The following is a 13,584-nucleotide window of genomic DNA, read 5'->3' as shown; positions in this document are numbered from 1 at the left end:
ACATGACTCTGTAGTGGAAGTCACTGCATTAAAAAAAGACATGACTCTGTAGTGGAAGTCACGGCATTAAAAAAAGACATGACTCTGTAGTGGAAGTCACTGCATTATACACAGACATGACTCTGTAGTGGAAGTCACTGCATTAAAAAAAGACATGACTCTGTAGTGGAAGTCACGGCATTAATAACAGACATGACTCTGTAGTGGAAGTCACGGCATTAAACACAGACATGACTCTGTAGTGGAAGTCACTGCATTAAAAACAGACATGACTCTGTAGTGGAAGTCACTGCATTAAAAACAGACATGACTCTGTAGTGGAAGTCACTGCATTAAAAACAGACATGACTCTGTAGTGGAAGTCACTGCATTATAAACAGACATGACTGTAGTGGAAGTCACTGCATTAAACACAGACATGACTCTGTAGTGGAAGTCACTGCATTAAAAACAGACATGACTCTGTAGTGGAAGTCACTGCATTAAACACAGACATGACTCTGTAGTGGAAGTCACGGCATTAAACACAGACATGACTCTGTAGTGGAAGTCACTGCATTAGAAACAGACATGACTCTGTAGTGGAAGTCACTGCATTAGAAACAGACATGACTCTGTAGTGGAAGTCACTGCATTAAAAACAGACATGACTCTGTAGTGGAAGTCACTGCATTAAAAACAGACATGACTCTGTAGTGGAAGTCACTGCATTAAAAACAGACATGACTCTGTAGTGGAAGTCACTGTATTAAAAACAGACATGACTCTGTAGTGGAAGTCACTGCATTAAACACAGACATGACTCTGTAATGGAAGTCACTGCATTAAAAACAGACATGACTCTGTAGTGGAAGTCACTGCATTAATAACAGACATGACTCTGTAGTGGAAGTCACTGCATTAATAACAGACATGACTCTGTAGTGGAAGTCACTGCATTAGAAACAGACATGACTCTGTAGTGGAAGTCACTGCATTAGAAACAGACATGACTCTGTAGTGGAAGTCACTGCATTAAAAACACAGACATGACTCTGTAGTGGAAGTCACTGCATTAAACACAGACATGACTCTGTAGTGGAAGTCACTGCATTAAAAACAGACATGACTCTGTAGTGGAAGTCACTGCATTAAAAACAGACATGACTGTAGTGGAAGTCACTGCATTAAAAACAGACATGACTCTGTAGTGGAAGTCACTGCATTAAAAACAGACATGAGTCTGTAGTGGAAGTCACTGCATTAAAAACAGACATGACTGTAGTGGAAGTCACTGCATTAAAAACAGACATGACTCTGTAGTGGAAGTCACTGCATTAAAAACAGACATGACTGTAGTGGAAGTCACTGCATTAAAAACAGACATGAGTCTGTAGTGGAAGTCACTGCATTAAAAACAGACATGACTCTGTAGTGGAAGTCACTGCATTAAAAACAGACATGAGTCTGTAGTGGAAGTCACTGCATTAAAAACAGACATGACTGTAGTGGAAGTCACTGCATTAAAAACAGACATGAGTCTGTAGTGGAAGTCACTGCATTAAACACAGACATGACTCTGTAGTGGAAGTCACTGCATTAAAAACAGACATGTCTCTATAGTGGAAGTCACTGCATTAAAAACAGACATGACTCTGTAGTGGAAGTCACTGCATTAAAAACAGACATGTCTCTATAGTGGAAGTCACTGCATTAAACACAGACATGACTCTGTAGTGGAAGTCACTGCATTAAAAACAGACATCACTCTGTAGTGGAAGTCACTGCATTAAAAACCGAGACATGACTCTGTAGTGGAAGTCACTGCATTAAAAACAGACATGACTCTGTAGTGGAAGTCACTGCATTAAAAACAGACATGTCTCTATAGTGGAAGTCACTGCATTAAACACAGACATGACTCTGTAGTGGAAGTCACTGCATTAAAAACAGACATGACTCTGTAGTGGAAGTCACTGCATTAAAAACCGAGACATGACTCTGTAGTGGAAGTCACTGCATTAAACACAGACATGACTCTGTAGTGGAAGTCACTGCATTAAAAACAGACATGACTCTGTAGTGGAAGTCACTGCATTAAACACAGACATGACTCTGTAGTGGAAGTCACTGCATTAAACACAGACATGACTCTGTAGTGGAAGTCACTGCATTAAACACAGACATGACTCTGTAGTGGAAGTCACTGCATTAAACACAGACATGACTCTGTAGTGGAAGTCACTGCATTAGAAACAGACATGACTCTGTAGTGGAAGTCACTGCATAGAGTTAGAGTAACTTCTGTGTGAAACATTAGATGGGTGTGTTTTAAAACAGAGCTCTCCTTCTCTGTCCCGGGGATACTCATGTCCTCATCTTCAACACACTCTGTATTCAGTGGCGGAGAGCCGACACCTGATCCTCTGATATTATTAATGTCTCATGATGAGGGAGAAGAGGACATGTCTCACCTTCCCAGGCTGCGTCTCATGCCCTTGTCTTTTTCAACAGGTGAAGGCGTAACCTGGAAAAGAGAAAAGATGTTTTCAGGTTGACGGATCGGTTTTCCTCCCCCGACCTCTTTAGAACTTAAGAACCCGGAGCCAAGCGTGAGATTTGGCGGCACATTGCGTACTTCTAGAGCCTTGTTTTAAAACCCCGAGGGAGGGTCCTTTATCTGAGGAGAACAAAGGGTGCACGTCCTCTCTGATTGGTCCCTGATGTCTCTGTAGACGGTATAAATATGGAATCACAGGTGACTCCACACAGTGGGAGCAAAGATGAGGGTACTTGTGGTGTTTGTTTTGGGCGTCAGTCTGGCTGGAGGAGAACTTGTGTCTAAATGTGATCTAAGGGACCCACTGATGGCGATGATGGGTTCCTTAATTGGCGAGAGAGGAAAGCAGGAAATACCGTCTTTGGAGGACAAAGTGGCGAAGAGTGAGTTCCTTTCTATCAAATGAATGTATGCACAATAATTAACTCATTTTAATAACTCAGGGACATGTGCATGAATTTAACCGGATTCATGATATTTTTCTGATTAAGAAGTTCACATTACTGTATGTGAGGGTTCGATGTGTGGTAGCTGGATCACTCTATTAATAAGAAACAGCAGGATGTAATAATAATAATAATAATAATAATAATAATAATAATAATAATACATTTTATTTATTAAAGTGCTTTGAAAGTTTCTCCAAGACACTTTACAGGAAAATAAATTGTACAGGAGAAAAGCAAAGGTATAACAAAGCAGCAAAACAAGACAAACAAAAATCAACATTTCTAGGTTATAAGACTTTCTAAAGGTGGCTTTGAGTCCGGATTTGAATTTGGTGAGTGAGGCAGAGAATCTGAGGTGTTGGGGAAGAGAGTTCCAGAGGGGTGGAGGCAGCGACAGAGAAGGCCCTGTCCCCCAAGGTTTCGGTTGCTTGGGTTTGGTGAGACGGGTGAGGAGGTTGGCGGAGGGATTGTATGGCTGCAGAAGGTCGGTGAGGTAGGAGGGAGCTGGATTATGGAGGGCTTTGTAGGTGATGAGGAGGATCGAGAGGTGATGGGAAGCCAATGGAGGTTCTGGAGGACTGGGGTGATGTGGTCTCTGGAGCGGGAGTGAGTGAGGAGGCGTGCAGCTGAGTTTTTAATGTATTGTAGTTTGTTGAGGAGGGTGTTGGGTGAACCGTAGAGGATGTTATTGTAATAGTCGAGTCTTGAGGTGATGAAGGCGTGGATGAGAGTTTCAGGGAGGGGCGGAGTCAGGCGATGTTTTTGAGGTGGAAGAAAGCAGTTTTTGAAATATTGTTAATGTGTTGTTGAAAGTTGAGGGACTGATTGAAAATGATACCAAGGTTATGGATGTGGGTGGATGCTGAAACAGTGGATTTATCAATAGTGAGTGGGGAGACTGGGCAAGTGGAAGTGAGGGATTTTGGGCCTATATAAGAACTTCTGATTTATTGCAATTGAGTTTGAGGCAGTTTGTTTGCATCCAGGAGTTTAGTCCAGTGAGGCAGTTTGTGAGGGTGGTGTGGGAAGCAGCGGTGATGGATGTGGTTGAAATGTAAAGCTGGATGTCGTCGGCATAACAGTGGAAATGGACGCCATGGCGGCGTATGATGTGACCAAAGGGGGAGCATGTAGATGATGAAGAGGAGGGGACCAAGCATCGAACCCTGGGGGACACCATGAGAGAGGGGGGCTGTGCGTGACTTCAGATTGTTGATGCTGATAAACTGATGGCGGTCAGAGAGATAAGATTTGAACCAGGAGAAGGCGGTGCCAGTGATACCAAGGGAGGATTGAAGGTGGGTGAGGAGGATGGAGTGATTGAGGGTGTCGAAAGCTACACTAATGTCCAGGATGTAGACGGATAACTTTCTTAAGAGCACTTTACAGTGGCCACACTGGATAGGCATAACAACAACACTTCCTTGTCACTCAATCACATGTCACAGAACCAACCAATGAGAGGCCAGGATGGCCGAGCTCCAGGTAAATGTAATGAGAACTACAGAAGTACATTCAACATGTTTTGGTCCCAACTACAAGATGCTGTAGAAGTATTTCTAGCATCATGGATACACAAATAATAACTTTAAAAAACACGTATGTTAATAGTTAACATATAAATAATATAAACATTTATATATATATATTTTTTAAGTTGTATTTGGGGCTTTTTTTTTAGCCTTTATTTGATAGGACAGCTGTAGAGAGACAGGAAATGGGGGAGCAGAAAGTTGGGGGAAGACATGCCACCAGCGCCCCAATATAAACATATTTTAACCTGAACTCAAATTCCAAACTGACTTTCCTGTTAAAGCTTATATTATTTTGAAAGTTGAAGATGTTTGTCTTTCTTCCCCGGCCTTCAGTTGTCTGCTACGTAGAGTTCGCCTCAGGTTTTAACACCGCTGCAGTGAATCAGCTGGATCTCCAGAGCAGTGAACCGAAAGAGGTCTGGAAGCTTTACGGTCTTTTCCAGCTCAGCAATCACCTGGTCTGCAGCGAGGACGACGACAAAGACTTGTCTAAGAACATCTGTGAAATGAACTGCAACAGTGAGTGTTAGCTAAGATGCTAAGCTAAGTACAGCTCTTTCTTTCTCTCCGAGTTTGAACATGTCTAAGCAGCGACCCTGTTTCTCTTTCCAGAGCTGGTCGATGACAATATTACTGACGACATCGAGTGCCTGTCAACGGTTCTCAAAGCATTTCTGTAAGTCAAGATTTACATGACTTCACATGAAACACAGACATGACTCTGTAGTGGAAATCACTGCATTAAAAACAGACATGACTCTGTAGTGGAAGTCACTGCATTAAACACAGACATGACTCTGTAGTGGAAGTCACTGGATTAAACACAGACATGACTCTGTAGTGGAAGTCACTGCATTAAACACAGACATGACTCTGTAGTGGAAGTCACTGGATTAAACACAGACATGACTCTGTAGTGGAAGTCACTGCATTAAAAACAGACATGACTCTGTAGGGGAAGTCACTGCATTAAAAACAGACATGACTCTGTAGTGGAAGTCACTGCATTAAACACAGACATGACTCTGTAGTGGAAGTCACTGCATTAAACACAGACATGACTCTGTAGTGGAAGTCACTGGATTAAACACAGACATGACTCTGTAGTGGAAGTCACTGCATTAAAAACAGACATGACTCTGTAGTGGAAGTCACTGCATTAAACGCAGACATGACTCTGTAGTGGAAGTCACTGCATTAAAAACAGACATGACTCTGTAGTGGAAGTCACTGCATTATAAACAGACATGACTCTGTAGTGGAAGTCACTGCATTATAAACAGACATGACTCTGTAGTGGAAGTCACTGCATTATAAACAGACATGACTCTGTAGTGGAAGTCACTGCATTAAAAACAGACATGACTCTGTAGTGGAAGTCACTGCATTAAAAACAGACACGACTCTGTAGTGGAAGTCACTGCATTAAAAACAGACATGACTCTGTAATGGAAGTCACTGCATTAAAAACAGACATGACTCTGTAGTGGAAGTCACTGCATTAAAAACAGACATGACTCTGTAGTGGAAGTCACTGCATTAAAAGCAGACATGACTCTGTAGTGGAAGTCACTGCATTAAAAGCAGACATGACTCTGTAGTGGAAGTCACTGCATTAAACACAGACATGACTCTGTAGTGGAAGTCACTGCATTAAAAACAGACATGACTGTAGTGGAAGTCACTGCATTAAAAACAGACATGACTCTGTAGTGGAAGTCACTGCATTAAACACAGACATGACTGTAGTGGAAGTCACTGCATTATACACAGACATGACTCTGTAGTGGAAGTCACTGCATTAAAAGCAGACATGACTCTGTAGTGGAAGTCACTGCATTAAAAACAGACATGACTGTAGTGGAAGTCACTGCATTATACACAGACATGACTCTGTAGTGGTAGTCACTGCATTAAACACAGACATGACTGTAGTGGAAGTCACTGCATTAAAAACAGACATGACTCTGTAGTGGAAGTCACTGCATTAAAAACAGACATGACTGTAGTGGAAGTCACTGCATTAAAAACAGACATGACTCTGTAGTGGAAGTCACTGCATTAAAAACAGACATGACTCTGTAGTGGAAGTCACTGCATTAAAAGCAGACATGACTCTGTAGTGGAAGTCACTGCATTAAAAACAGACATGACTCTGTAGTGGAAGTCACTGCATTAAAAACAGACATGACTCTGTAGTGGAAGTCACTGCATTAAACACAGACATGACTCTGTAGTGGAAGTCACTGCATTAAAAACAGACATGACTCTGTAGTGGAAGTCACTGCATTAAACACAGACATGACTCTGTAGTAGAAGTCACTGCAGTAGAAACAGACATGACTCTGTAGTGGAAGTCACTGCATTACAAACAGACATGAGTCTGTAGTGGAAGTCACTGCATTAAAAACAGACATGACTCTGTAGTGGAAGTCACTGCATTAGAAAGAGACATGACTCTGTAGTGGAAGTCACTGCATTAAAAACAGACATGACTCTGTAGTGGAAGTCACTGCATTAAAAACAGAAATGTTCTCTGTTGTATTTGATCACTGATGAAATGTTAATTTGTTCTTACAGCAAAGACGGTTGGAATAACAAGGAACAGTTAGAGATGTAAGTCATCAGCTTCTTCATGTTTAACTGTGTGACATATTGACAATATTTTAGATGCAGTCACTGATTCAACAAACAGTCACTGTGCTGCACAAAAATAATTAATATTTTAAATGTATCTGTTATCTTACAGGATCAAGAACATCTTCCAGGAGCGGTGTGGGGATAAAACCTCCCTGGACTACTTCTCCGACTGCTCATAACCTGAATTCATTTTAATATCTCTGCAAAGTTTAACATTCTCTCTCAATAAATACAGTGAAGCATGGTGCACCTGTTTCTACTTAATAAAAACACACTTTGTTACATTGGGCTTGTAATTAAAAAACAACATTGAAGTTAGTATCTGATTCGTAGCTTCCAATGTGGCTTTCAAGGGAAAGGTCCTGATCCAAAACCACTTTTTCTAGACTTGGTAGATCTGATTCTGGACTAGATTAACCCAGAAAGGCTGCAGACTTTTGAAAACACAGTTTCAGATTTGCAAAATAATAATTTTATTATTATGATGATTGTGAAAATGCAAATGTCTTTTTTTCCCTGTTTGCATCACTTTGCACCAGGTCCTCACCTGGAACCACTATACCTACCTAGGCTGCTTTCATTTAAAATAAAATGTTCTTTAAAAAGAAGAAGAAGAATATTTTCACAAATTTAAAATTCTGTGAAAATCTAGTTTGGATCTGAAAGGTCTAGTTGTAGCTGTCCTATCTTATCTCCCTTTTTTCATTTTCACAAATACAATAAAGGTTTCAAAAATCTGAAAGTGTATATAAAGGTTCTGTAGACTCTAGAAGAAGTCTAGGTAAGGTGGTTCTGTACCAGGACCCATGTTAATTAGAAACCATTCCAGGGGACCACTTCTTGAAGCGGACTGAGAGAATACCAAGAGTGTGCAAAGCTGTCATGAAGGAAAAAAGGGGGCTACTTTACAGAATCTAAAATATTAAACATATTCTGCTTTGTTCAACACTTTTTTATTAATTAAATAATTCCATATATGTTCTTTCATAGTTTTGATGTCTTCAGTATTAATCTACAGTGTTTGAAATAATTAAAATAAATACAAACCCTTGAATGAGAAGGTGTTTACAAACTTTTGACTGAATGCAAATTATTCTGTTTTGCAAAGTAAAATCTGAAATGAGCTGTAAATTTAATTTCTTCTAATCTCAGCAACAAACTGAAAGCTCAGAGGTGAGGTACACACAGATGTTGTTCCCTTTGTCACCACCAGAGGTCACACTTTAGTTTGTGATTCTCTTTGTTGCATGCCCACAGTAATTCCATCTGTACCTTATTATCTTTAACCCACTCAGACAGTTCCTATTTTTAAATTCATCAGACAGACGTCTTGTTCCTTCAGGGAACAATCCGTCTCACATCTAATCTTTTTTAAATTTTATTTCAAAGATCTGTTTGTTTTAATTTTTACACGTGACATACAAAAGATAAATGTAAACAATTAAAGCAAGTGATGTTTTTTTGTGTAAGAAACACAATAAGTGAATGGATGAAAAAGCAACCAATAATAATAAATGATAATAATTTAAAATAAAAGATAAATTTAATAGAAAGGAAAATAAAAAAGCAATAAGAATAACAACAATATATATAAATAAAAATAAATAAATAAGTAATAAAAAATAAAAATAATAATAAATGAATAACCATAAGTAAATGAATAATAATAATAATAATAATAATAATAAATAATAATAAATAATAATAAGTTAATAAATAATAATAATAATCATAATAAATGAATAAAAATTAAAATAATAAATAATCATAATAATAAAAAATAAATAAATAAATAAAAGAATAAATAAATAAATAAATAAATAAATAAATGATGATAATACCCCACAACATTGAGAAATAAGATTAATTCTCATCTAACCTGACTCAGTTTTGTTTTCAGGTTCTGCTGATTTCTCCACAGGATGATGAGGCAGCACTCCTATAAGACACCGACCTCAGGTGACCTCTAGTTGTGAAGGATAAAATGAAACACGCAGCTCAATTAAAACCACTTTTATTGATATTTAGACACTACAGGCAGAAATCCAAAACAAGTAGACACACAGACATTTACATTTGATCAATCCAACAGACACAGAGAAACATCATCATCCCATTGGAGGTGTGTTTTGATAAATGTGAGTCCAATGATTGTATGTTGCTCCTCAGTGTGATCCACGCTCCCTGAAATATCTGTGTGTAGCTGCTGGATGTGGGCCTCCTGTGTGCTCCTATGTGGGTAGAGAACAGTGGGTTTAACTCTGTGTGATGACAGCTGGTGCCTGCTTTGCTGAAAACAAGGTTTATGAGAGTGGAGAGAGTGAACCGGACAAAGCAAAGAATCAAAACTATGAGATAAAAGGGGCTGAAAGCTGTGTAGAGCTGGTTGAGTGTAACAGAGTTCTAAACCACCAAATATTGGAGTTATAAAGTCTTTCATCGCCGCACGTCGACTCAGCGTTACACGAATCTGCCGCTGGCCTTCAGCTCCGGACACAGCTTGGCCTCCAGGTCTTCGATCTTTATCGACTCCGTGTCTTTGGAGCTGGAGAGGCTGGCTGCTCGGGTGATCTTGGTGAGCGTTTCCTCGTAGGGCGGGGGCAGGTAGACCATGACGAAGACCCCGTCCGATCCGTCTGAGCTGGTGCTGGTGTGGCGCTCTGCGTTCCTGGTCAGGGAGGAGAGGAACTCGGCGCTGCTTTCGGCGTCCTGGAGGTCCAGAGCGATGATGTCGGCCAGGCTCAGTTTGCTGCGGGAACACCGGCGGTAGATCAGACCCACCAGGAGAGCCAAGAGCAGGACTGAGACGATGGGGAGGACCACGTAGACCACCAGCTCTGTCTTTCTGTCGTCTCCCAGGTCCAGCTCATTCCAGCTTCGCCCCTGGAGATCAAACACAGGAAGGTCTCAGAGTTTATTCATATTTGATCACAATCTGAATGTTAGTTAATGACAGCTCAAAATAAATGTGGAACACTTCCTCCTGTTAGCTTTAAGTGAAAGCCTTTTAGATGTCGGTTACGATGAGCGTGTTTTGATCTGCAGGAGTGTGAGCTATGACACAACAACACACTCCTATCAGCTCAGCTCGGCCCACATTCCTGCCAGATTCAGGTTTTTATAATCAATTAGTTAATGCTGGCGGGATGACCCAGCACCCCACAGACTCTGCCCTCCTCCAGGACAGGACTGTGGAGATTGTCAATTCGTCTGAGTGCTCAGAGCAGACCGCTCCTGTCCCCATGAAGAGATGACGTTCACTGCAGCTTGTCTTTTTGGGTTGTGGTTTATTCAAATCACGATCAGGAACGAGTCTTGCCTTTAAACAAACAAGCTGTATTAGATCTGATCAGGACTTTAGGATCCGAATTGAAACCCCCAAACGTTTTGGTTTATGGGAGGGAGATAAAAGGGGAACAAATAGACGATACTTGTTAGATAACAGACTGGATTATAGTTTAAAGAAGTCAAAAGTCAGGGTTTAAACGGCTCATTCAGCCACGTGTAGGGTCCTTAATCAAACCAGGACTTTCATTCTGAGGACTGTTCTATGGAGGTACGCTCACTTCATGGATCAAGTAACAGAGACGTGGAAGAAGCTCTCATGTCAGTCAGAGATCCTGATAGTGTGACCTGCTTTATATACAGTTAGCAAAAGAAGGACAGCCGTATGTGGGTCATCAATGATGACTCACCTGGACAGTACAGGTAAGGTAAGGTGTGGCCAAATTTCACCACAGCACTGTAATGTCATACAGACTAGTGCGATGTAACTATCAAACCACTGACGCCAAATATTTGTGTTTCAAATAATACAGAGGTGATGAGAGATGTCATGTCCCTGGGGCTAAGTGTTTGAAGTTATGAACGTGGTTTATTTTAAAGGATACAAACACAAAGTCTGTCCATTCTACTCCACTCTATTCTACATTTTGTTCCATTCTATTTTAATTCATTCCATGCCATTCTACTTGTCCTTTTTCTATCCCACCCATTTCATTTTCTCTGGACCGTTTCACTGTTTAACTCATTCCATTCTAACCCACCCATTTCATTTGTTTCCATTCAGCTCCAATCTATTCTATTCATTCCATTCAGTTCTATTCCACTTCATTCCATTCCATTGTATTTTTCTCATTCCATTCTATCTGATCCCTTCTTTTCTTTTCTATTACATTTCATTATGCTCAACTGATGTCATTCCATTCAACATCATTCCATTCCACTTGAATCTATTCAAGATCATTCTATTCCACTTGATTCTATTCAACATCATTCTATTCCACCTGATTCTATTCCATTCTTTCCCATCCATTACTCTGTTCTATTCCATTCCATCATGCTCAACTCTGATGTCATTTCATTCAGTTTTGTTCCATCCGCTTCCATTTTAATCTGTTTTACTCATTCCATTCTAACCCATCCTTTTCATTCCATTCCATTCCATTTCATTCCATTCCATTGTATTCTAGACATTCCATTCTATCTGATCCCTTCTTTTCTTTTCTATTCCATTTGATTATGCTCAACTCTGATTTCATTTCATTCAACCTTGTTCCATTCCATTCCACTTGATTCCATTCCACATCATTCTATTCCACATCATTCTATTCCACATCATTCCATTCCACATCATTCTATTCCACTTGATTCTATTCCACTTGATTCTACTCATTCCATTCTATTCCACTTGATCCATTCCACGTCATTCTATTCAACATCATTCTTTTCCACTTGATTCTACTCATTCCATTCTATTCCACTTGATCCATTCCATGTCATTCTATTCAACATCATTCTTTTCCACTTGATTCTACTCATTCCATTCTATTCCACTTGATCCATTCCACGTCATTCTAGTCAACATCATTCTATTCCACTTGATTCTACTCATTCCATTCTATTCCACTTCATTCTATTCCACTTGATTCCATTCCATTCCATTGTATTCTTCTCATTCCATTCTTTCCCATCCATTATTCATTTCCTTATTCTCAACTCTGATGTCATTTCATTCAGCCTTGCTCTATTCCATTCTATCCCACTTTAATCTGTTTTTTTTGTATTCTACGCCATTTTTAAAAAAGTGGGAGCAAAACAAAGACAAACTAAATTCCGATCTGTGTTTACATTCATCTTCTCTTGTTCATGTTTTGTGAACTTTTTGCACTACTGTCATCTCTTCACCACGGTTCAGATATTCACCATTAACAAAAGAAACACATTAAACAGCCAAAAGCACAAAAACAAGAAAATAACAGAACCCTGAAAGCACGAGAAGTCCTGGTTAACATTTCCTCCTTTTTTTAACCACTTCACAAAAATGAAGAATCTTATAGAGATGATGCCAAAAACTATTCTATCACCTGCTTCATGAACTTTAAACACAGGAGAGGAGGCCACTCAGACGATTCCTTGTGAAAGAGTTGAACTCAATGACCTCCATGGCGTGGCCAGGCAATATCCAAACATGCAGAAAGTTTTAACTTGTTCTAAAGACACTAAAGTCTCAGGAGAAGTCTGGATTTTGAGTTGAGTTTCAGTGCAAAGTGTGAGACAGTTGTTCTTAAAGTGTCAGTGTGAAGGACTCAAATGTCTCTCTTTAATATCCTTCAATTCAACAATAAACTAAACGTCTTCAGGGTCAGATTTTCTCTGCTGAACTTGAACTACACACCTGTTTGTCCTGTGTTGACGGCGAGCCTGTCACCCAGTCGTACGAGCCTCTTCCTGCAGGTCCAAACTTCATCCAGCTGCTCTCCAGAAGCACTCGCATCATGCTCAGGTGGAGGTGGAGGTGGAGGTCGGTGATGGAGGAACCTTTGTCTGTATAGTAAACAGATAGTGATCGACTACAGCTCCAGTTGTTGTTGATGTTGATCAGTGAAGTAAACAAAGCAGAGAACAGGGAAGGGATGGATGCTGTACCAGGGATGCTGGGTGACGGAGGGGTGGTGGTGGAGGGGTGGGGGTCGTTGGGAGACATGGGTGAGGTGGGAGGGGGAGGAGTCCAACGTGGGAGGAGCCCCCGAGATAAGCAGCAGCTCACATGCCGGCACATGCAGCGGCAGAGCAACAGGATTCAGGCCAATGATGGGATTTAGAGCCCTGCAGCTGCCCTATATCACTGTGTGTGTGTGTGTGTGTGTGTGTGTGTGTGTGTGTGTGTGTGTGTGTGTGTGTGTGTGTGTGTGTGTGTGTGTGTGTGTGTGTGTGTACATCTGTGTGTTTATGCATTCAGTTTGTGTGCCAGTAAAGCTCGGTGACAGGAAAGGGTGGGGCTCCTCTTCAGATCAAATCTCTGGCACGTGGAACAAACTTGAGGAAAAAAAAATACACTGATAGTGAAATATACACAGCTGGTACATCTCTGTGTGTGTGTGTGTGTGTGTGTGTGTGTGTGTGTGTGTGCGTGTGCGTG

The 13,584-nt window shown here is 40.6% G+C and overlaps 2 protein-coding genes across 3 annotated transcripts; one reads left to right on the top strand and one right to left on the bottom strand.

Moving 5' to 3' along the window:
* The first annotated feature begins 2,742 nt into the window (after positions 1-2,742).
* Positions 2,743-7,410, top strand: LOC117816313 (alpha-lactalbumin). 2 transcript variants are annotated; one of them, XM_034688520.1, is made up of 5 exons: positions 2,743-2,922; positions 4,857-5,042; positions 5,136-5,199; positions 7,104-7,139; positions 7,273-7,410. In XM_034688520.1, the coding sequence occupies exons 1-5, from the start codon at positions 2,763-2,765 to the stop codon at positions 7,340-7,342; spliced, it is 516 nt and encodes a 171-aa protein (XP_034544411.1). In that variant the 5' UTR covers positions 2,743-2,762; the 3' UTR covers positions 7,343-7,410. The 2 variants fall into 2 exon arrangements, with proteins under 2 accessions (XP_034544411.1, XP_034544412.1); XM_034688521.1 differs by lacking the exon at positions 2,743-2,922 and adding an exon at positions 4,362-4,473.
* A 1,751-nt stretch (positions 7,411-9,161) lies between these two features.
* On the bottom strand, positions 9,162-13,149 carry LOC117815625 (small integral membrane protein 28-like). The gene is made up of 3 exons (XM_034687433.1): positions 13,092-13,149; positions 12,841-12,989; positions 9,162-10,046 (listed from the first exon to the last, which is right to left on the bottom strand). The coding sequence occupies exons 1-3, from the start codon at positions 13,147-13,149 to the stop codon at positions 9,624-9,626; spliced, it is 630 nt and encodes a 209-aa protein (XP_034543324.1). The 3' UTR covers positions 9,162-9,623.
* Between the last annotated feature and the right edge of the window lie 435 nt (positions 13,150-13,584).

Source organism: Notolabrus celidotus, chromosome 7, assembly GCF_009762535.1.
Source record: "Notolabrus celidotus isolate fNotCel1 chromosome 7, fNotCel1.pri, whole genome shotgun sequence".
Taxonomy (NCBI): Eukaryota; Metazoa; Chordata; class Actinopteri; order Labriformes; family Labridae; genus Notolabrus; species Notolabrus celidotus.
The sequence above is the reverse complement of the archived record's forward strand: the minus strand, read 5'-3'. Positions and strand labels throughout refer to the sequence as shown.

Bases quoted from the DNA above. Each gene is read 5' to 3' on its own strand.
- LOC117816313 (XM_034688520.1), top strand. From the start codon at position 2,763: ATGAGGGTACTTGTGGTGTTTGTTTTGGGCGTCAGTCTGGCTGGAGGA. The intron at 2,923-4,856 runs GTGAGTTCCTTT...CCCGGCCTTCAG, and splicing joins GGAGGACAAAGTGGCGAAGA to TTGTCTGCTACGTAGAGTTC. The intron at 5,200-7,103 runs GTAAGTCAAGAT...TTGTTCTTACAG, and splicing joins ACGGTTCTCAAAGCATTTCT to CAAAGACGGTTGGAATAACA.
- LOC117815625 (XM_034687433.1), bottom strand. From the start codon at position 13,149: ATGTCTCCCAACGACCCCCACCCCTCCACCACCACCCCTCCGTCACCC. The intron at 12,990-13,091 runs GTACAGCATCCA...TTTACTATACAG, and splicing joins TCCGTCACCCAGCATCCCTG to ACAAAGGTTCCTCCATCACC. The intron at 10,047-12,840 runs GTGTGTAGTTCA...TTTGATCTCCAG, and splicing joins CGTCAACACAGGACAAACAG to GGGCGAAGCTGGAATGAGCT.